General features: G+C 41.8%; 1 protein-coding gene across 2 annotated transcripts in view; it reads left to right on the forward strand.

Moving 5' to 3' along the window:
* SRP54 (signal recognition particle 54) overlaps positions 1 to 19,733 on the forward strand; it is a 56,599-nt gene that overhangs the window by 11,157 nt on the left and 25,709 nt on the right. Inside the window, exons 8-16 of one of the 2 annotated variants that reach the window (XM_020812279.3) lie at positions 6,784 to 6,934; positions 7,383 to 7,531; positions 9,299 to 9,399; positions 9,505 to 9,591; positions 9,723 to 9,796; positions 9,958 to 10,066; positions 11,419 to 11,589; positions 14,031 to 14,126; positions 14,906 to 15,440. In XM_020812279.3, coding sequence (XP_020667938.1) covers positions 6,784 to 6,934; positions 7,383 to 7,531; positions 9,299 to 9,399; positions 9,505 to 9,591; positions 9,723 to 9,796; positions 9,958 to 10,066; positions 11,419 to 11,589; positions 14,031 to 14,126; positions 14,906 to 14,997 — 1,030 coding nt within the window. In that variant the 3' untranslated portion in view covers positions 14,998 to 15,440. Of the gene's footprint in view, positions 1 to 6,783; positions 6,935 to 7,382; positions 7,532 to 9,298; positions 9,400 to 9,504; positions 9,592 to 9,722; positions 9,797 to 9,957; positions 10,067 to 11,418; positions 11,590 to 14,030; positions 14,127 to 14,905; positions 15,441 to 19,733 lie in introns of those variants that run through there. The other variant, XM_072986364.2, reaches the window with a different exon arrangement.

The following is a 19,733-nucleotide window of genomic DNA, read 5'->3' on the forward strand; positions in this document are numbered from 1 at the left end:
TGTTCTTAAGTTGGATTGTTCTTAAGTAGGGACGTTCTTAAGTAGAGACCCCACTGTAGTTGCAGGTTGGTTCCTGAGACCCTTCTGTTCTCTGGCAATCTGTGGGGAAGATGAACTCTCTGCTACTCTCCCCCTTCTCCCATCATTATTTGGCAGTCCCCGGAAGGGTTGGGAAAGCTCTGGAAACAAAATTCCAACTTGGGACAGTAGTCTCTTGGTGCCTGTCTTCCAGCTGTAGGCAAGGCTAAAGAGACCAAGATACATCAACGCATAATTTGTGGAATCAAATGGAGGTGGGATTTCTTTTCTGATTTGTCCATTTCTCCATCAGATATACAAAGCAGAGCTGAATATTAGGAATAACTCTTTGTGAAAAGGCACAGTATTTCCTGGGCTGTAGAGAGAAAATTAGTTCCCTGGAACAGTTTCCTGGCTTATAAAATATCCCTTTATCCTTGGACATTGATTGAGATTATAGCAGAAAATTTGGGGGAGACTGACAGGCTGCATTTGGCCCAGTAATGTTAAGTGGTTCTTCTTCATGGTCTCTGTGAATGCACACTAATGGGTTAACTTGCGCCTACGCAGAGTGATCTCGGAACCTTTTAGAGCTCAGGCACATGGTGCTGGGACCTCCCCCACGCTGCCTATAACCCCGCTCCGGCACAGAGTGCCTCCGTTTCATTTCTGCCACCGCTGTAGCAGCATCTTGGAGCTTTCACGTAGCGTTCTTTCCTTTTCCTCATTCTACTGCTTCGACCTCCCAGTTTCTATGACTTTGGACTGCTGACGATTCATTTGGTTTGTGAATTTGGCAAAGAAAGCATATAACTGGCTTGTCTTTTTACTTGTCGTTGCGGACTTGTTTATGGCCTCGTCGGGCCCCTTTAAACGTTGCACCTCTTGTCTGAATAAAGTTTCCCTTTTGGACGAACATTCCCAGTGTTTATTTTGTCTAAGAGAGAGCACCAGCCAGCTTTGTGTGCTGTTTGTAAAGGATTTACCAAACCAGCTTTAAAAATGGAAGCTCTGGTGTTTGCGTTCATTTTTGTGGGAAAAAATTCTCTGCCCATCCCGAGAGCTGCTCATGGAGCTGCCGCAATCTACTCTGGTCGAGACTTCATTGGCTGCAGCCTCTTCACCCAAACAGGCTAAAAAACTGGCAAAAGCGTTGTTTTTGGCCTCGAAGTCAACGGCCTCGTCTTTGGTGCTGAAAAAGAAGAGGAAGTTGCCCCAGGAGCCATCAGGCACATCGCCTGTTGTCTTGTCATCTCTGCCACCTCAACCCCGACCGTGAAGAGACTCTTTGGGCCCAAGTGTGCCATTGGGAGATTAAGATATGTCAGGCTCCAGGCTTCTAGTCGCACCATCTCTGCGCCTGTCCCTTTCCCCAGATTAGACCTCTGTGGAGGTCCAGTTGGTGGTGCAAATTAGCCCTGGCTCTATACCAGTCTCGATGTTGAGACAGGTGTCTTCATCTTCATCTGCATCTCTAGCCGAGATGCCTAAGAAGAAGAGACAGAAGACGAGGCACCTGGAGCCGTCACCCAAGCCTGAGAGATACCATCACCGGCACCTTTGGCCAGAGGACTTCCTCCCCCTCGTCGAGACCATCCCAGATCTCACTGGGATGACTACAAGAATTTCCTTAAGTCCGAAGACTTTGGGTTCGGCCGGTGTCAATATCGGGCACTTTATGACCCTTACTTCTACAGGTTTCGTCACTGGTCCCAATATTATGGCTCCTGTTCTCCTGCACCGTCACCTCCTTGATATCGATGGCATCCAGGTGCCTACTTCTACCTGGAGGGTGAGCCTGAACATGACCCTTTGCTGAGGGTTTGCACACCTGCAATAGACGAGCCCTCTCTTCCCGTCCCAACAACTTGGTCACCCTCTGTGCCGCCGCCTACATAACACCCTCCTGCGGACCTGATTCCGGCTGCCCCTTCGCCTGGGGTCGAATATGGCATTTTACCTGACTGCTCTACTTGGTTGGCTGGTTCCCTATCGAGAGCCTTGATCCTGAGCGCTTACTCCATCTCCGGGCCAGGAGGAGGCTTATATATCTGACTCGGAAGCTTCAGTTGATGAGTTAAAGATTCTCCTCTTAATCTTCCCACACCAGACTCTGAGGTGGCGGAGAGCCACCCACCTTCTCCCTCGGAGGATTACATGGCTTACTTGCACCTGATATGCAGGATTGCGAAAGCAATGGACCTGGCAGTAGATCAGCCTGTTGTAGAAGAGGTAGACAAAGTGTACAAGGACATTACAAAAGATCAGTCCCCTCCTCTTTGCATGGCATTTATTTCTTCTTTATTCAAGCTTGCTAAAGAACCTTGGGACAAGCCTTCTACCTCTTATCAGATACCCAGGAGGGTACAGAACTTGTACAAAATGCATGGCTCTAGCACAGAATTCCTCTTGAAGCATCCCTTGCCTAATACATTTGTAGTGGATGCTACACAAAATAGAGCGAGGAACCAGTCGGCCACAATGCCTAACAACAAGGAGGGCTGAAAATTGGACATCCTGGGTAGACTGATTTATTCCTTGGCGTCCTTTGTGCTACGGGTGGCTAATTATTCTCTGGTGATGAGTGCTTACCATCACCACCTCTGGGAAACTGCTTTGCCGCCCTTGCCTGCCATCAGGAAGCCATGTCCCTAGCTCAGCAGTAAAGGATTGCCGCACAGCATATAATTACATCAGCAGTATCTCTTCGGCAGCATGCCTGGTTGAGATCAGCTGGAATCTCTGAGGATCCTTGTGCCAGAATTGAGGACCTCCTGTTCGATGGACTTGGTCTTTTTGATGGAAAGATTGATAATTTCTTCCTGAAATTACGCAGGGCGGCCAGGTCATATTCCAATCAACAGAGTAGGCCACATAGATGTTGTTCTTTCCCTTACCTGCCTTATCCTGACCATCAGAGACCATAAAATGCAAGTTATTCATTAGGTCCATCTTGTCAGCAGACTGGCAGGCAGCGGCCTCGCCAGCAGGCATGCCATTCTGACCATAGGCCTAAGCAGAGCCTTTAACTCTTTAGGCGCACCAGCAACACCTCACTTTTCAGTTCGTTTGGCACCTTTCCTTTCTTCCTGGTGATCCATCACTTCTGATGCCTGGGCTTTGGCCATTATAGCTCATGGCTATGCTGCTGAATTTGATTCTTTACTGGCTACAGGGTTGTTCAGGAACACTGTTCCCTCACCCCCTCTAGAGGAGGAGGTAGATCACCTTCAAAAGGATGCTACTGTCCGAATTCACAACCCTATTTTTACACTTAGTTTCTTTTCCTGTTATTTCCTCATACTAAAGAAAGATGGCGGACCGGCCCATTTTGGATGTCTGCCCCTTGAATTCATATATCACACCCTGAAAATTCAGGATGGTTTTCCTCAATGCCACCATCCAGATGTTGAGACAGGGAGACTGGTTTGCAGCCACAGACTTGAACGATGCTTATTTACACATCTCCATTTGTCCTGACCATCGTTGTTTTTTGAGATTTTTTCTCAATGGGGTGATCTACAAATTCAAGGCCCTCCCCCTTTGGGTTATCCATGGCCCTGCGGGTATTCACGAAGTGTTTAGCCCCAGTGGTGGCTTACCTTCGTTTGCACAGTATCATTGTTTTTCCATATCTTGATAATTAGTTGCTTATGGTGCCAACACAGGCTCAGTTGAACACAAACATCGTTCACAGTGCCCCTCTTATCTGCTCTGGGACTTGGTGAACTCTGGCAAGTAAACTCTGCAGCCCACTCAGAGGGTTTCATACATCGATGCAGTTCTGGATGCCTCTGTGGGCATGGCCTTTTTTCCAGAGGACAGTACAGTGGTGCCTCGCAAGACAAGGTTAATGAGTTCCGCAAAAATCGCTGTGAAGTGAAATCGTTGTTAAGCGAAACACGGTTTTCCATAGAAAAGCACTGAAAACCAGATAATCTGTTCCAATGGGAATGGATTGTCATCGTAAAGCGAAAATCGCCATAGGAAACATCGTTAAGCAAAACGCGTTTCCCAAGCGAAGACAGCCGTCTAACGAAACAGCGACCATTTAAAAACCCGTTTAGCAAAGCAACCCCGAGCTGTCAAAAACATCGTAAAGTGAAAAACAGGGACCTAAAATGTAATCGTCTTGCGAGGCAAGGTCCCTAACATAAAGCGAAAATTGCCCATAGGAAACATTGTTAAACAGAGTGCAAGATTGCTCCGAAAACATCATTGTAAAGCGAATTTGTTGTTAAACGAAGCAATCGTCTAGCGAGGCACCACTGTATTTTGAAGATTGAGCAGATGGTGGCTCTCTTCCTCTTGGATGCCAGGGACTCAGTGCTACAAGTACATCATTTACTGGGACTCATGGCGTCGACCACAGCAGTGCTCCGGCATGCCAGATTGAAGATGCAGTCATTATAGGCATGGATTCTGTCACTTTGCAACCCCTTGTTGGACCTATTGTCCAAGCTCCTATCAGTCACTGTCGAGCTCACAGCACAGCTCTCCTGGTGGAGCTTCCGCCCAAATTTGTTAATATGCAGATCCTTTGGTCCTTTGGCTTCAGATCTCCAACTAACTACAGATGCAAGCCCCTCTGGCTGGGGAGCTCACTTGGGACATCTAACAGTGCACGGCCTTTGGTCACCGATGGAACGGCCATTACATATCAGCCACCTGAAACTGTTGGCTATTTACAAAGCCTTCCGTGTGTTCGAAAGATATCTTCTCGGCAGAGTAGTTCAGGTGGCATCAGACAAAACCATGGCAGTGTTTTAACTCAACAAACAAGGCGACACATGCTCCCTCCGCTTTCTTAACTGTCCAGGTGTGCGAGTGGTGTTACACGCGCCACATCTATCCTGTGGTGGTTCACGTGGCCTCGGAAGACAGTGTGCTAGCAGATCAACTGAGCAGGCTGCAAGTATGCGCCCATGAGTGGGTGGTATTACTGTCCCTCTGCCGCAGATGGGGCATGCCCCAAGTGGACGTCTTTGCCTCTCCAACCAACATGAAATGCGTCCGCTATTGTTCAGGGGTGTGAGTTGGCCACTGATCATTGGGAGACGTGTTCATGATCTTGTGGGTGCACAAACTTCTGTACATGTTTCCACCCAAACCACTGGTACAGAAGACCATTCTTAGGATACACCAGCAAAGAGCAAATGTCATTCTGATTTCGCCTTGGTGGCCGTGCCAGCCATGGTTCTCAACCCTACATGGGCACACTGTAGACCTTGTATGTCTTCCTCTGCTGCCATACCTTCTCTCCCTGCGCAAGAGCATGACATTTCACCAAGACCTACAGTCTTTGCACCTCACAGCCTGGAGGCTGCTCCCATAGTAGCTGATGTCCTTGGACATGCACGATGCCGTTCCACAATCCTCACGTATTCTTGCAAGCTTTTTCTGCATTTGCTGCTACACGTAGCTTTCCGATTCTACCTACCTCACTGGATGCAGTGCTGCAATTCCTCCTTCTTCTCTTCCGTGGCGGCCTCTCCCACTCTACCCTGAGAGTTTACATTGCTGCGATAGTGGCCCATCAGCCACCACCTTCAGAGGGGGCGGGTTTTTTCCAACATCCAACACTCAAGCGTTTTTTGCGTGGGTTGAAAAATCTGCATCCCTCTTACAGGTTCCTCCACTCCTCAATGGTCCCTCCAGCTAGTCCTTAACAAACTCATAGGACCCTTTTTTGAACCGTTGGCCTCTGCTTTGGACAAATTGCTCTCACTAAAAACTGTGTTCCTTCTGGCTGTAACCTCTGCAAGGCGGGCTAGTGACTCACCCTTCCTCCAATTTCACCCAGATAAGGTGGTCCTGTTCCCCGATCTTTCTTTCCTTCCTAAGGCGACCTCAAGTTTTCACCTAAACCAGCTGATAATATTGCTGATGTTCTTTCCATCTCCTGCCTCTAGCCTGGAGTGGGCTCTCCATTCTCTGGACGTTAAGAGACCCCTTGTGTACGATGTCTCTCACTCTCCTGCCTTCCACTCATCCCAGCGTTTGTTTGTCTCCTTTCATGGACAGTCGAGGGGTTCTCCGATCTCTCCACAGACAATTTCTCAGTGGATAGTTTCCACAATTCGCTTGACTTATGAATTGGTCAAGACTCCCCTACCATGTACTGTATGAGCATATTCCACCAGGGCTGTAGCTTCCTCCATGGCCTTCTCAGAGGGGTGGACTTGACAGACATATGTAAAGCAGCAACGTGGGCCACACCATCCACATTTGCAGCTCATTATCGCTTGGACATCCGAGCTAAAGCCGAGGCTGCTGTCGGCTATGCTGTCCTGGCATCTGTTCTTTCATGATGTCCCGCCACCTGGTAGGTAAGCTTGTTAATCACCCATTAGTGTGCATTCACAGAGATCACGAAGAAGAAAAAGAGGTTACTTACCTGTAACTCTGGTTTTCTGAGTGGTCATCTGTGAATTCACGCTTCCCGCCCTTCCTCCCCGCTAGCTGTTACATGTTCCTCATGGCATTCTGCGCAGCGGCGGACAGTTCTACGGAACTGAGGCACTTGTTGCTGGGACGGGGTTATAGGCAGCGTGGGGGAGGTCCCGGCACCATGTGCCTGAGCTCTAGAAGTTCCAAGATCATTCTGCCCAGGCATGAGTTAACCCATTAGTGTGAATTCACAGATGACCGCTCAAAGAACCAGAGTTACAGGTAAGTAACCTCTTTTTCCTGCCAGAGAACCATCTCACTAAGTGTTGCAAAGTAATGTCATCATGTGATTTAACTCTTCATTTGTTGAAACAGTTACACAGAGATGGATCCTGTGATTATTGCATCAGAAGGTGTTGAAAAATTTAAGAATGAAAACTTTGAAATAATAATTGTTGATACAAGTGGTCGTCACAAGCAGGAAGATTCTCTGTTTGAAGAAATGTTGCAAGTTGCTAATGCCATAGTAAGTATTGTACTATTAATTTAAAAAAAATCTCATTAGACAAGAGTGGTTCTCATAATAAGGCAATTTTGGGGAGGTGTTGCAATAAATACTTTTCAATAACTAAATACAGTGGTGCCTCGCATAGCGAGGTTAATCCATTCTGGATTAACCTTCGCTATGTGAAAACATCGCTAAACGGGAATAAAAAAGCCATAGAAACGCATTGAACTTTGTTCAATGCGTTCCTATGGCTTGAAAACTCACCGTTAAGCGATTCATCGCATAGCGAAGCATTCGCTAAGCAAGGCACCACTGTATTTAAATATTCATGTTCTAACTTGAGACCTTCTCACAGGAAAACATCTTACACTAGGCGTTTTACTTCATTGCATTTTCTGATGTCAAAACTATTATAAAAAGAAGAGAGCCTGATTTCTCATCCCTCTGTTTATTTAAACACTTCTAGCAACCTGATAATATTGTTTATGTGATGGATGCTTCTATTGGGCAAGCGTGTGAAGCTCAAGCAAAGGCTTTCAAAGATAAAGTTGATGTTGCTTCTGTGATTGTGACAAAACTTGACGGTCATGCAAAAGGAGGTGGTGCACTCAGTGCGTAAGTATCATGTCACATAATTATGGGGTTAAGGAGTATTAGAATGGCTGATAACTGCATTAAGTAAAACAGTTCCAAAAAGTACAGAACTATGTTTTGTTAGTGGGTTAATTTGGAGAAAAAAATTAGTCGGCACTGTGGGAAATGAAAATATTTATTTATTTATTTACTTGTCTGTTGGTTTTTACTCTGATTTATATACTGCCCTAGTATCAAAGCACTATTCTGGGCAGTTATTTTACAAGGAATTAAAGCAAATGGCAGAGTAAACAATAAATACAACATAAACAGCAAAAACGTTGTTTAAAATTTTAAAAAATCAGTGGTGTAAACCAGTCTTCGGAATGAAGCAAGATAGAAGGTGAGGTATTCAAATGGGGTCAGTGTGAAAGGCCTCCCTATAAAGTATTTTTTTTAGGTAAAGGTAAATGTTCCCCTTGACATTTAGTCCAGTCATGTTCAACTCTAGGGGGATGGTGCTCATCCCTGTTTCCAACCCGCAGAGCCATCATTTGTCCGAAGACAGTTTCTGTGGTCATGTGGCCAGCACAACTAGACACAGAATTCCGTTACCTTCCCACCATGGTGGTAACTATTTATCTACTCACATTTGCATGCTTTCAAACTGCTAGGTTGGCAGGAACTGGAACAAGCGACAGGAGCTCACCCCGTTGCGTGGATTCGATCTTCCGACTGCTGGTCTTCCGACCTTGCAGCAGAGAGGCTTCTGCGGGTTAACCCGCAGTGCCACCATGTCCCACATTGTTTTAACTGCCTCCTAAATAAGTACAGGGAGGGGGCCACGCATTGCTCCTCTGGGAGTTGGTTCCATAATGTCAGTGCCACAGCTGAGAAGGCTCTACCTCTAGTAGATGACGTTTGGGCCTCTCTCGGGGTGGCTACATAGAGGAACCCATCCTGAGAAGATCTTGTGGGTCTGGGAGATGGCATTTATGAAAGATGCTTCGACAGGTAACATATTGAGACCAGATGCATCTTAACTGTAATGTGAGTAATTGGAAAAACAGTCTTCTAACTGAATGAAGGCACAGGTTCCCAAGTAGCAAGATTCAGTACAGCAGTACTTAAAATGCTTTTTATCATGAAGCTCTTTTTTCCAGTCTGTATATTGATATTAAGTTAAACAGGCTGGCACTACATCAGTTAAATCAAAGTAGCCATATGATTGAGGTGTAAAAACAAAAATTTGGATTGAGTAATATCTTCACTGGATCAGTAAACAATTACAAACAAGGCAAGCTTCTGAGTACTCAGACTTTTCTTCAGGCAAAAAATTGGAATTCTAAAAATTGGAGGACTGCGGAAGGAGCAAAAACTCCCACATGCCCTACAAATGTGTGTAGATTTTGTGTCATTGTTCCTGAAAGCAGACTGATAAAGAATGATGGACATTTCAGAGCAATGTGAAAGAAAAATGTGAAGGCATCAACTTAACTGTCTGTGGCATATTGCCCCCCCACACATACACACACACAGAAAGGAATTTCCTTTTGGTTGAGTTATGCCTGGCCCCCTCCCTCTAGTTTTACAAGGCTGCTGAATGGGCACAGTACTGTATCTATTGAATATTTTATGGATTGAATATTTATTTAATGGAATATTGATTGATTTTAAAAAATCCATGTTTAACCAAAACCATGTTGTTCAGACCCATGCAATTCAAATGAGAAGTGCACAGCCTTTTATTTATAATCTTTTCATTGCTAAGTCCAACTGACTTAAACCGTAGTTTGTGCTTCCTTGCAGAGTTGCTGCCACAAAAAGTCCAATAATTTTTATTGGTACTGGTGAACACATAGATGACTTTGAACCCTTTAAAACACAGCCCTTTATCAGCAAACTTCTTGGTATGTCTTGTTTTCCTCTAAAATTGTCTTCTAAAATTAAGAGCCTGTAACATTCTGTCCTGAAAGTTTTATTTTTGTTATTGAAGATGACTTTTTGTATTCCAGGCATGGGAGACATTGAAGGATTGATAGATAAAGTAAATGAATTGAAATTAGATGACAATGAGGCCCTTATAGAGAAACTAAAACATGGTAAGCTACAGTGAAAACAATTCCAATAACAATGATTGGCAGTTAACCAAAAGATGTATTTTGGAAATAATCAAATGATAGAAATATAGCATTTAACTAATATTAGCCTCCCTACTTCTCTTATCCTTCAGGTCAGTTTACTCTGAGAGATATGTATGAACAGTTTCAAAACATCATGAAAATGGGACCCTTCAGTCAAATACTGGTAACTATGGTCAAACCTTTAGTATTCTGTAAAGGGGTGATATTACCTTTTCCTTATTGCCTGACTGCAAAATAGTCTTACTATAATATTCAAATTCAGTTTTGGGATTAAAAGTTGCATAAACATTTAATTTGGCACTTCATATGTCCTTGCTGTTACAGGGTATGATTCCTGGTTTTGGAACAGATTTTATGAGTAAAGGCAATGAACAGGAGTCAATGGCAAGACTAAAGAAACTAATGACAATAATGGACAGTATGAATGATCAAGGTAACCTTTCCAGTATTTGTTACAAAGTAACAGAAGTATTGAAGTGTATTATTTTTATACATTTTTTTACTTATTCATTTAATAATAATAAAATCCCATCCCTAGTGGCAGGACTAAGAGAAGGCTTCCTTGATAATTTTTAAACCTTTACAGGCTCATAAAGGGAGATGAGCTATTTTATATGGCTTGGACCCAAGTTGGTTAGGGCTTTATGTGTCAAAACCAGCACATGGAATTGTACTCTGAAATGGACAACAGCTAGTGGAGCTGTTATAACAGGGTAGTTATTTGATCCCTGTAGCCAGCTCCAGTTAGCAATCTGCGTGTGGCACATTAAACTCAATTGAATTTGCCACATACTTTTCAAAGGCAGCCCCATATACAGCATGTTACGTCCAAATAGGATGTAACTAAGACATGTGTCTTTGTCATCAGATCAGAAATCTCCAGGAATGGGTGCAATTGGCACACTGGTTTTAATTCGGCAAATGCACTCATCACTACTAACACCTTAGCATCCCAGGCTTGGGGACAAATCCATGAGAACCACCAAGCTGAAAAACTGTGTCTCCAGCGGAGTTGTAACCCCATACGACACAGGCTGAAATTCTATCCTCTGATCTGCCTTTCAACTGACCAGGAGCACCTCTGTATTATTTGATTAAGCTTCGAGTTTTTCACCCTCATTCAGTCCATTACTGATAGCAGACACAGATTTTGAACCAAAACTGATTCCTTGGGGTTAGATGGAAAGGATAGAGTTAGGTATCATCTGCATACCATAGACTGGATATAAATTTGCCCCTTTGTGGAAAAAAGTGCTTGTTATTTCCATGGCAGGGACCTGGATCTGGCAGAGGTTTCTTCCTGGAGGAAGGGGCAGCATATTAACTTTCTCCTGTTCCCTCTAAGCTCCCAGTGCTCCTTCTGTGCTATTTTGGAGTGTTCCCCAGTCTTCTGAAACAGTCTGGGACATGTCACTGGGTACTGCAAGAGGAAAAGGGAATAAGAGAAAGTCACTATCCTGTCCTTTCTTCAAACATCAATGCGACTCTGAGTACAAATCTGGATCCAATTGAATGCTTTTATGTAAGTAGTCTGTTGCATTAAGGCCTTTCACTTTCAGTGTAGGAGACACCTTTGGTTACTACTTTTCTAAAAATTGAGTTTTTGTGCTGTCAGTTCTTTATAGGTTATTTAAAGTATAGTATAAATGTTAATGTCTTTAATGTTAAGTTCAATTAAGTGACTGAGTTTTGAGCTCTTGTGGGTTTAAAAAAATTGACTTGGCTCCATTTTTACTCTATTACGGTGCAAGATAAATGCCTTTGTTTCTGTTTTTCTGATCATAGAACTTGATAGTACAGATGGGGCCAAAGTTTTCAGTAAACAACCAGGAAGGATCCAAAGGGTAGCAAGAGGTTCTGGCGTTTCCACTAGAGATGTTCAAGAACTCTTAACACAGTACACCAAATTTGCACAAATGGTAAAAAAGATGGGAGGCATCAAAGGACTTTTTAAAGGTGAGAATAATGTATATGGATTGGTGGCCGAAGTGGAATCAGTTGCTTCATTCTAGAATGAAGCAACTGATCAGTTGACTGTTATTTTTTGCCGCTCAGAGTGGTCTACTCAACCAGATGGGCGGGATATAAATCAAATCAAATCAATCAATCAATCAATCAATCAATCAATCAATAATTTTTAAAAGTAAATGCCACAGAGCCTCTTGAATTTTGAGTTGATCAATTCACTTTCTAAAGGGATCCGAAGAGAACCCCATATTGATACAGTATAATGGAGTTGGTTATCTGTATGGGACTGGGGAACATACCCAAATTTCTTTTAAATGTTTTTGAAAAAAAAATGGCTCAGAAAATCTCACTTGTTCTCTAAAGGCTGTGCTGGACAGTTCTGCTATGTTATAAGACCTGGGAGCTGCACATATCCTTACCGTGTTTCCCCAAAAATAAGACAGGGTCTTATATTAATTTTTGCTTCAAAAACGCAGTAGGGCTTATTTTCAGGGGATTATTTATTTTTTCCCACTTACAACAATCTACATTTATTCAAATACAGTCATGTTATCTTCTGGTTGCTGCACAGTGGTGGAGGGCAGGGTTTCACTTAACTAGGGCTTATTTTTGGGGTAGGGCTTATATTACAAGCATCCTGAAAAATTGGGCTTATTTTCAGGTTAGGTCTTATTATTGGAGAAACAGGGTATTACAATGTAAATGTCTGTCTATCAGAGGCTTTTGAAGAGCATTGTGGTGCAGTGGTTAAACTGCTCTTCTGCAGTCCAAACTCTGCTCATGACCTCTGGTTCAGTCCCAGGTAGCCGGCTCAAGGTTGACTCGGCCTTCTATCCTTCCGAGGTTGGTAAAATGAGTACCCAGATTGCTGGGGAGTGGGGCAATGTGTATCCTGCATAATTAATATGTAAACCACCCAGAGAGTGCTTTATAAGCACTATGGGGCAATATATAAGCAGCATGCTCTGCTTTTGCTTTTGTTAGCCACTAGAGGGCATGAGGGGGCCATGTCAATTAAAGCCTTTTTTAGTTAAACCTATTTTTCAGTTAACAAAAACTCATATAAGTAATGAATTACAACCCTTGACCTACTGATAAACACAGTCAGTTGCCATTAGCCTTGCTGAGATCCCCAACCTTGATCTATATAAAATAAAATAAGGGACTTGGAGAATACATTGACTTCTAATGAGATTAAAATTCTTTATTACCAGAGGTCAGCATATTCTTGGACTTCTTTTAGTAAAATAGTAGTAAAAAAACACAACCTTGTTAACTGTTGTTACTCTTCTGTATAAAAAGTAACAATTTAGAAGTAACACTGTTATGTACCAGTTTACACATTTCAGTGTGTCAAGAGTGTGTGTAAACATAAGTTGGATCCCTAATTTTCCATTCGAAAATGGAACAGAATTTAGAGAACTGGATTTTCCAACATTTCCTTTTCCCTTTGCAGTCTCATGCGTATACACATTCAAATTTGATTTTGCTTGGTACAAAACACTTGGGTGTGATATGAAGGCTAGAGAGGTAGGTCTCTACCCTGCGTGAACGGAGAAGCAACTTGGGATCTAACTATTGATTTAATGATTAAATTTGTCAGAGCTGTACTGGGTGAGTTAAATCCACAGCTGTAGGTTGAGATTCATGTTCATTCATGTTGGCAGAGCAGCGGCATTCTCCTAATATGCCTATACAGATAGTGAAATTGTTCTTTATGATTTTGTTCAGGTGTTATATGCTTGTCACTCTCAAACTGGCCTTCTCAGCCACACTAGACGCTGTTCCAAGTCCTCCATTCAGAGCACATTGCCATCGTCTCTCGAGACCAAAGGATGCCTAAACAAACAAAAAGAGTGGTGCCTCGCTTGACGAGGATAATTCGTTCTATTCAAATCACTGTTAAGCGAAATCCTCATCAAGTGAAACGAAAAAGCCCATTGAAATGCACTGAAAACTGGTTCAATGCGTTCCAATGGGTGAAATACCTCAGCATCCAGCGAAGATCCTTCATAGGGCGGCCATTTTCCGATGCCTGTAATGCGAGGAATCTGTCCTAAAGCACAGCCGGTGGCCATTTTGAAATCTGACCAGGTGTTTTTGATCGTCGTTAAGTGAAAAATTGGTTCCCGAAGCAGGGATCCGATTGTCGTAAAACAGAAAAACCCCATTGAATCATCGTTTAAAAGACTAATTGTCAAGCGATTTTCTTGTCTAACGAGGTAATCGTCAAGCGAGACACCACTATATGCTTGTGAAAAGTTCCATTCCTACCAAATGTAGTGAAGCTACTGTTTAATTGTGGATATATTTAAATATTTTAATTGTGGACATTGTTAGTACTTAGAATCCAAATCACTGTATGATTTATCTGATTTAACTTTTCACTTTGTCTTTTCCTCACCTTATTATTTTCCCCCTCTCTTAAGGTGGTGATATGTCAAAGAACGTAAATCCATCCCAGATGGCAAAACTGAATCAGCAGATGGCTAAAATGATGGATCCCAGAGTTCTTCATCATATGGGTATGGGTTATTTATTTATTTAAAATATTTGCAGCACATATTTACAGCATATAAAATATCTCCAGCCATATCTTCTGTTTCAAAATGTAAATGGAAGTTTATCATATGTTCTTGACTGTAGCTGAAGATAATTTTCCTTAACAGTCAGAGTCTCCTATCATTAGCAGACTGATGCTTTGTCTCAACACTAAGCTTTGAACAATGAGAAGGGCTTGTGATCTATGTCATTCCTCATCCTGAGTCCGAATAGATAAGTATTAGCTGTTTTATATCTCTGGAGATCTTACTGAACTTCAGCACCTAGACTGAAGGAGAGCTTTCAGTGGCAATATTAACATACATTTACATTTACTTCACTTTGTTCTTCCATTCTTGTGAAAAAATAAAGAACAAAAATATTTTGAACAAAAAGTCTTCTTTTGAGCACAACACTTAATTTTAATCATTATATATCCTAGAATTCATATAACTATTTTAGGCATATCAAATGGTTTGGGACTGATCAGTAGAATCTTTATATACTGTTGCCATTGAACAGGACACTGTCATGCTTTACTGCAATTTATTTTTAAATGTCCTCCCAATTTCAAAACAAATGAAGTGGTTATGTTTTGTATTATGAACAGGCAGCCTGCTGTTTAAGAAACACAAGTTGAAAAGTAACTGATTGTGCAGTGCTTTGCGTATCAGTTGTTGTTGATCAGTTCCTAATGTTCCATTTTATGAGGCTTCCTCCAGACTGCTCAGGTATCCTATTTAATTTTGTTCTTCCATTCCAGGTGGCATGGCAGGATTGCAGTCAATGATGAGGCAGTTTCAACAGGGTGCTGCTGGAAACATGAAAGGCATGATGGGATTCAATAACATGTAAAAAAAAAAAGCCTTAATAAACTGACCTGTTCAACTGTATTTGCTGGAACATCACTAAAAGAATATCTCCTTTTTGTTACAATGGAGGAGAATATAAATGCAGGAAATGATGCTTTTGAAACTTCAGTTCTGAAAGTTTCTAGATTGATTTCAAAAAAGTGGTTATATTTTTGCTTAAATTAGTTTTTCTGTTTTAATTTTGATGTTACATGGAGAGTTACATTAAAAAGCAAATCATGTACAAATTTAATATTTAGAGGAACTTTTTAATTGCCTCAAGTGGCAGCCGTTATATTTGTAAACAATTCAGATCTTTGCCAGTATGTCACAAATATACTGTAAAATAAACAAGTGGTTGTAAATTTAAGAATTGAATTTTTATGACTTTGCACTGGGATTCAGAAGAAAGCTTTGTTGCAAGGAAATAAAGCATTTGCCAGTGTTGACCTGCCTCCAAGAATGTATTGGTGATTTCAGTTGGCTCTACTTTTGATGCTCATTTCTTTACTTTGGACAAATATGACCATGGAACCTTATACTTGTGGAACTGACATCTTATCCAGACCATTCTCCCCTTGCTGAATATCAGAACATAGAGCATTCCAAAGATCTATAGTGTACTAAAAATAAGCATTGCTGGGTTTTTTTAACTTCAATATTGTTTTGATATTTATTTATATTTATTTATTTATTTATTTATTTATTGGACTTGTATACCGCCCCATAGCGCTACAAGCACTCTCCAGGTGGTTTACAATTTTTAATTATACAGGCTACACATTGCCCCCCCAGCAAGCTGGGTACTCATTTTACCGACCTCGGAAGGATGGAAGGCTGAGTCAACCTTGAGCCGGCTACCTGGGATTTGAACCCCAGGTCGTGAGCACAGTTTTAGCTGCAGTACAGCGTTTTAACCACTGCACCACGAGGCTCCGATATCTGTTTCCTCTGTAATTTTTTTTTTACTTTTTGTCATTTACTGCTACCTGTGTTATGTATGTATCGCTGTTTTTCCTTTAGTTGGCATAATGCTGTTCTTTCAGCAAGCAGTTAAGTCCTGGAAACCTTTTTCGAATAGAAAGGAAGCTAATGTGTGGGACTTACATGGAATGTCCTTATCCATGTTGTTATAATACTTTCATCTATAATGAGCTGAATTAGCTCATTAATCCTACTATATGTAAAATAATTTTAAATTACCTGCATTATTCTTTTTTCTTACTCTTCCTTTAGTTATGCATAACTTACCTTCTCAGTGGGCAAATTCCTGTTTTGTGACTTCATGCGTCGTGCAACCTAGATCAGCAGTGAAAACATTTAATTTACACTAATTAAAATTCATATTCCCCACCCCATCCATTCCAGGTTCCAAGGCTCTCTAGGGCTTCTTTTGCACTGAAAGAGCCTTTAGGAGATTCTGGATGAGGGGAGCAGCTTTTAAAAGTAAAAAATTGTTTCCAGATGGTTAATGGTGGGATCAGGACTGGCAGCAGCAAGTACTGAAAGACAGGAAGAAGGCACTGTTGCTTTCTGGAGTTACATGAAGTACCAGCAGTAGTGAAATCTTTGGAGATTGCTAATCAGGTAAAGGATGTTTAAAATGACTTTAAAAAGAGGTGCACTTGAATGCTTTCAAATTTATTAACATTTAATTCGGTTAGGCTTCCCTGAGTATTGTAGCACAATAGGTTAGTACAAGTACAGTACACTAAAATATAATACTGTTATATAGAAAATAGTAGTACACAAAAGCTCAGCTCTTAAAATGATCTCTCTCATCAGATAAACATGAGTATTGGAGGAAAGATTTTATAATCTTACATAGCAGGTGAATGTAGCTCTGCAGAATAGATAAATTGTTTTCAGCTAGATCATATAAAGTCACACATGGCAAGAAGACTATCACACAGTTACATACTGTACTTGATCAACAGGAGTAGACTCATTAGGAAATGATAACCTATTCTTGCTCAAGAAGGCAACAAATTTTTTTTAACTATAAGTTTTTAAAAAAACTAATCTTGGTTTTGCCTTGTGGAAAGAAAAAGATCTAGCATAAGATAAAAGATGACAGTGGCACCTTAAAGACTTAGCTGCTATATTTTAATGTGAGGTTTCATGGAGAAGTCTAGTTCCTCAGAAGAGTAGGGCTTCAGCAATATTTATACCTTTATACATGGCCCCAAATCAGAGACTATTAGGTCTTAAAGGTTAAATCATGAAAATACAACCACAGTCCTTGTCCACAGAAGCTCACATTAAAATTTAACAGTATACAGTGCCACAACATTTTTGGCTTCTGTTTTTTGCCCAATATACAATCATAGATTATTCCTACAAGAAAGAAGTGGCAGACAGGTAAATAAGTGACAGGTTGCATAAAGAGCTTCTCTATGAGCTATGATTCAAAAGGAGGAAATAGCTAAGAGAATATAAACAACCAGCTAACATTTGTAGGGAGACAGTTGGGGGGGGGGCTAAATCTCAGAGTGAGCTCAGACTAGCAAGAGCAAATAAAGTGGATTTTGATCTTAGAGCAAGAGAAGGAATAAGGACATGGTAGGTCCATATGAAGGGAACAGAGAAGCACTAAGTGGTGACAGAGAAGTCAAAACAGCTGAACATCTTTGTGTTATCCTAGAAGGAAAATACCAGCCTAGTGCAAGCAGAATAAGTAAGGCACTCAGGGGGTTGCTGATGAAGATAAGTAAAGAGGTGGAATGGAAGCAACCAGCTCTTTTAAATTAATCTGGAATCTGCAGGGCCATTTTAGCTCCATCCAAGGATACTAGGAGTAATTCACAGATGCAATCTCAGAGCCTCTGTCTATAATCTTTCAGAACAAGGAGATTGCACAAGAGTGGAGGTAGACAAATGGGGGCGGGGGGAGAGAAAATCTGGGCAGGTAATGATCAGTTCCCCTTCATGGATTGCTGCCTTGTCGTGGCGAAGGGGCTTGAGTAACTCAGAGAAGCTATGGGCTATGCCGTGCAGGGACACCCAAGACAGACAGGACATAGTGGAGAGTTCCGACTAAGCGCAGTCCACCTGGAATAGGAAATGGCAATGTCACTCCAGTATCTTTGCCAAGAACACCCCATGATCAGAAACAAAAGGCTAAAAGATACGACGCCGGAAGATGGGCCCCTCAGGTCGAAAGGCGTCCAACATGCTACTGAGGAAGAGTGGAGGACAAGTACAAGTAGCTCCATAGCTAATGAAGTGGTTGTGCCAAAGCCGAAAGGATGCTCAGCTGTGGACGTGCCTGGAAGTGAAAGGAAAGTCCAATGCTGCAAAGAAAAATACTGCATAGGAACATGGAATGTGAGATCTATGAACCTTGGGAAGCTGGAGGTGATCAAACAGGAGATGGCAAGAATGAACATCAACATCCTGGGCATCAGTGAACTAAAATGGACATGAATGGGCGAATTCAGCTCAGATGATTATCATATCTACTAATGTGGGCAAGAATCCCATAGAAGGAATGGAGTAGCCCTCATAGTCAACAAAAGAGTGAGAAAAGCTGTAATGGGATACAATCTCAAAAATGATAGAATGATGTCAATACAAATCCAAGGCAGACCTTTCAACATCACAATAATCCAAGTTTATGCACCAACCAGCATTGCTGAGGAGACTGAAATTGAACAATTTTATGAAGATTTACAACACCTTCTAGAACTGACACCAAAGAAAGATGTTCTTCTTATTCTAAGGGACTGGAATGCTAAAGTAGGGAGCCAAGAGATAAAAGGAACAACAGGGAAGTTTGGCCTTGGAGTTCAGAACGAAGCAGGGCAAAGGCTAATAGAGTTTTGTCAAGAGAACAAGCTGGTCATCACAAACACTCTTTTCCAACAACACAAGAGGTGACTCTGTACATGTAAATCACCAGATGGGCAATATCGAAATCAGATTGATTATATTCCCTGCAGCCAAAGATGGAGAAGCTCTATACAGTCAGCAAAAACAAGACCTGATACTGACTGCGGCTCTGATCATCAGCTTCTCATAGTAAAATTCAAGCTTAAACTGAAGAGAGTAGGAAAAACCACTGGGCTACTCAGGTATAATCTAAACCAAATCCCTTATGAATACACAGTGGAAGTGAAGAACAGATTTAAGGAACTCGATTTGGTGGACAGAGTGCCTGAAGAACTTTGGATAGAGGCTCTTAACATTGTACAGGAGGCAGTAACAAAAACCATCCCAAAGAACAGGAAATGCAAGAAAGCAAAGTGGCTGTCCAACGAGGCCTTAGAAATAGCAGAGAGGAGAAGGGAAACAAAATGCAAGGGAGATAGGGAAAGTTACAGAAAACTGAATGCAGAATTCCAAAGAATAGCAAGGAGAGACAAGAGGGCCTTCTTAAATGAACAATGCAAAGAAACAGAGGAAAATAATAGAAAAGGAAAAACCAGAGATCTGTTCAGGAAAATTGGAGATATTAGAGGAACATTTTCTGCAAAGATGGACATGATAAAGGACAAAAATGGGAGGGACCTAACAGAAGCAGAAGACATCAAGAAGAGGTGGCAAGAATACACAGAGGAGTTATATCAGAAAGATTTGGATATCCCGGACAACACAGACAATGTAGTTGCTGACCTTGAGCCAGACATCCTGGAGAGTGAAGTCAAGTGGGCCTTAGAAAGCTTGGCTAACAACAAGGCCAGTGGAGGTGATGGCATTCCAGTTGAACTATTTAAAATCTTAAAAGATGACGCTATTAAG

This window comes from Pogona vitticeps, chromosome 1 (genome assembly GCF_051106095.1).
Source record: "Pogona vitticeps strain Pit_001003342236 chromosome 1, PviZW2.1, whole genome shotgun sequence".
Taxonomy (NCBI): domain Eukaryota; kingdom Metazoa; phylum Chordata; class Lepidosauria; order Squamata; family Agamidae; genus Pogona; species Pogona vitticeps.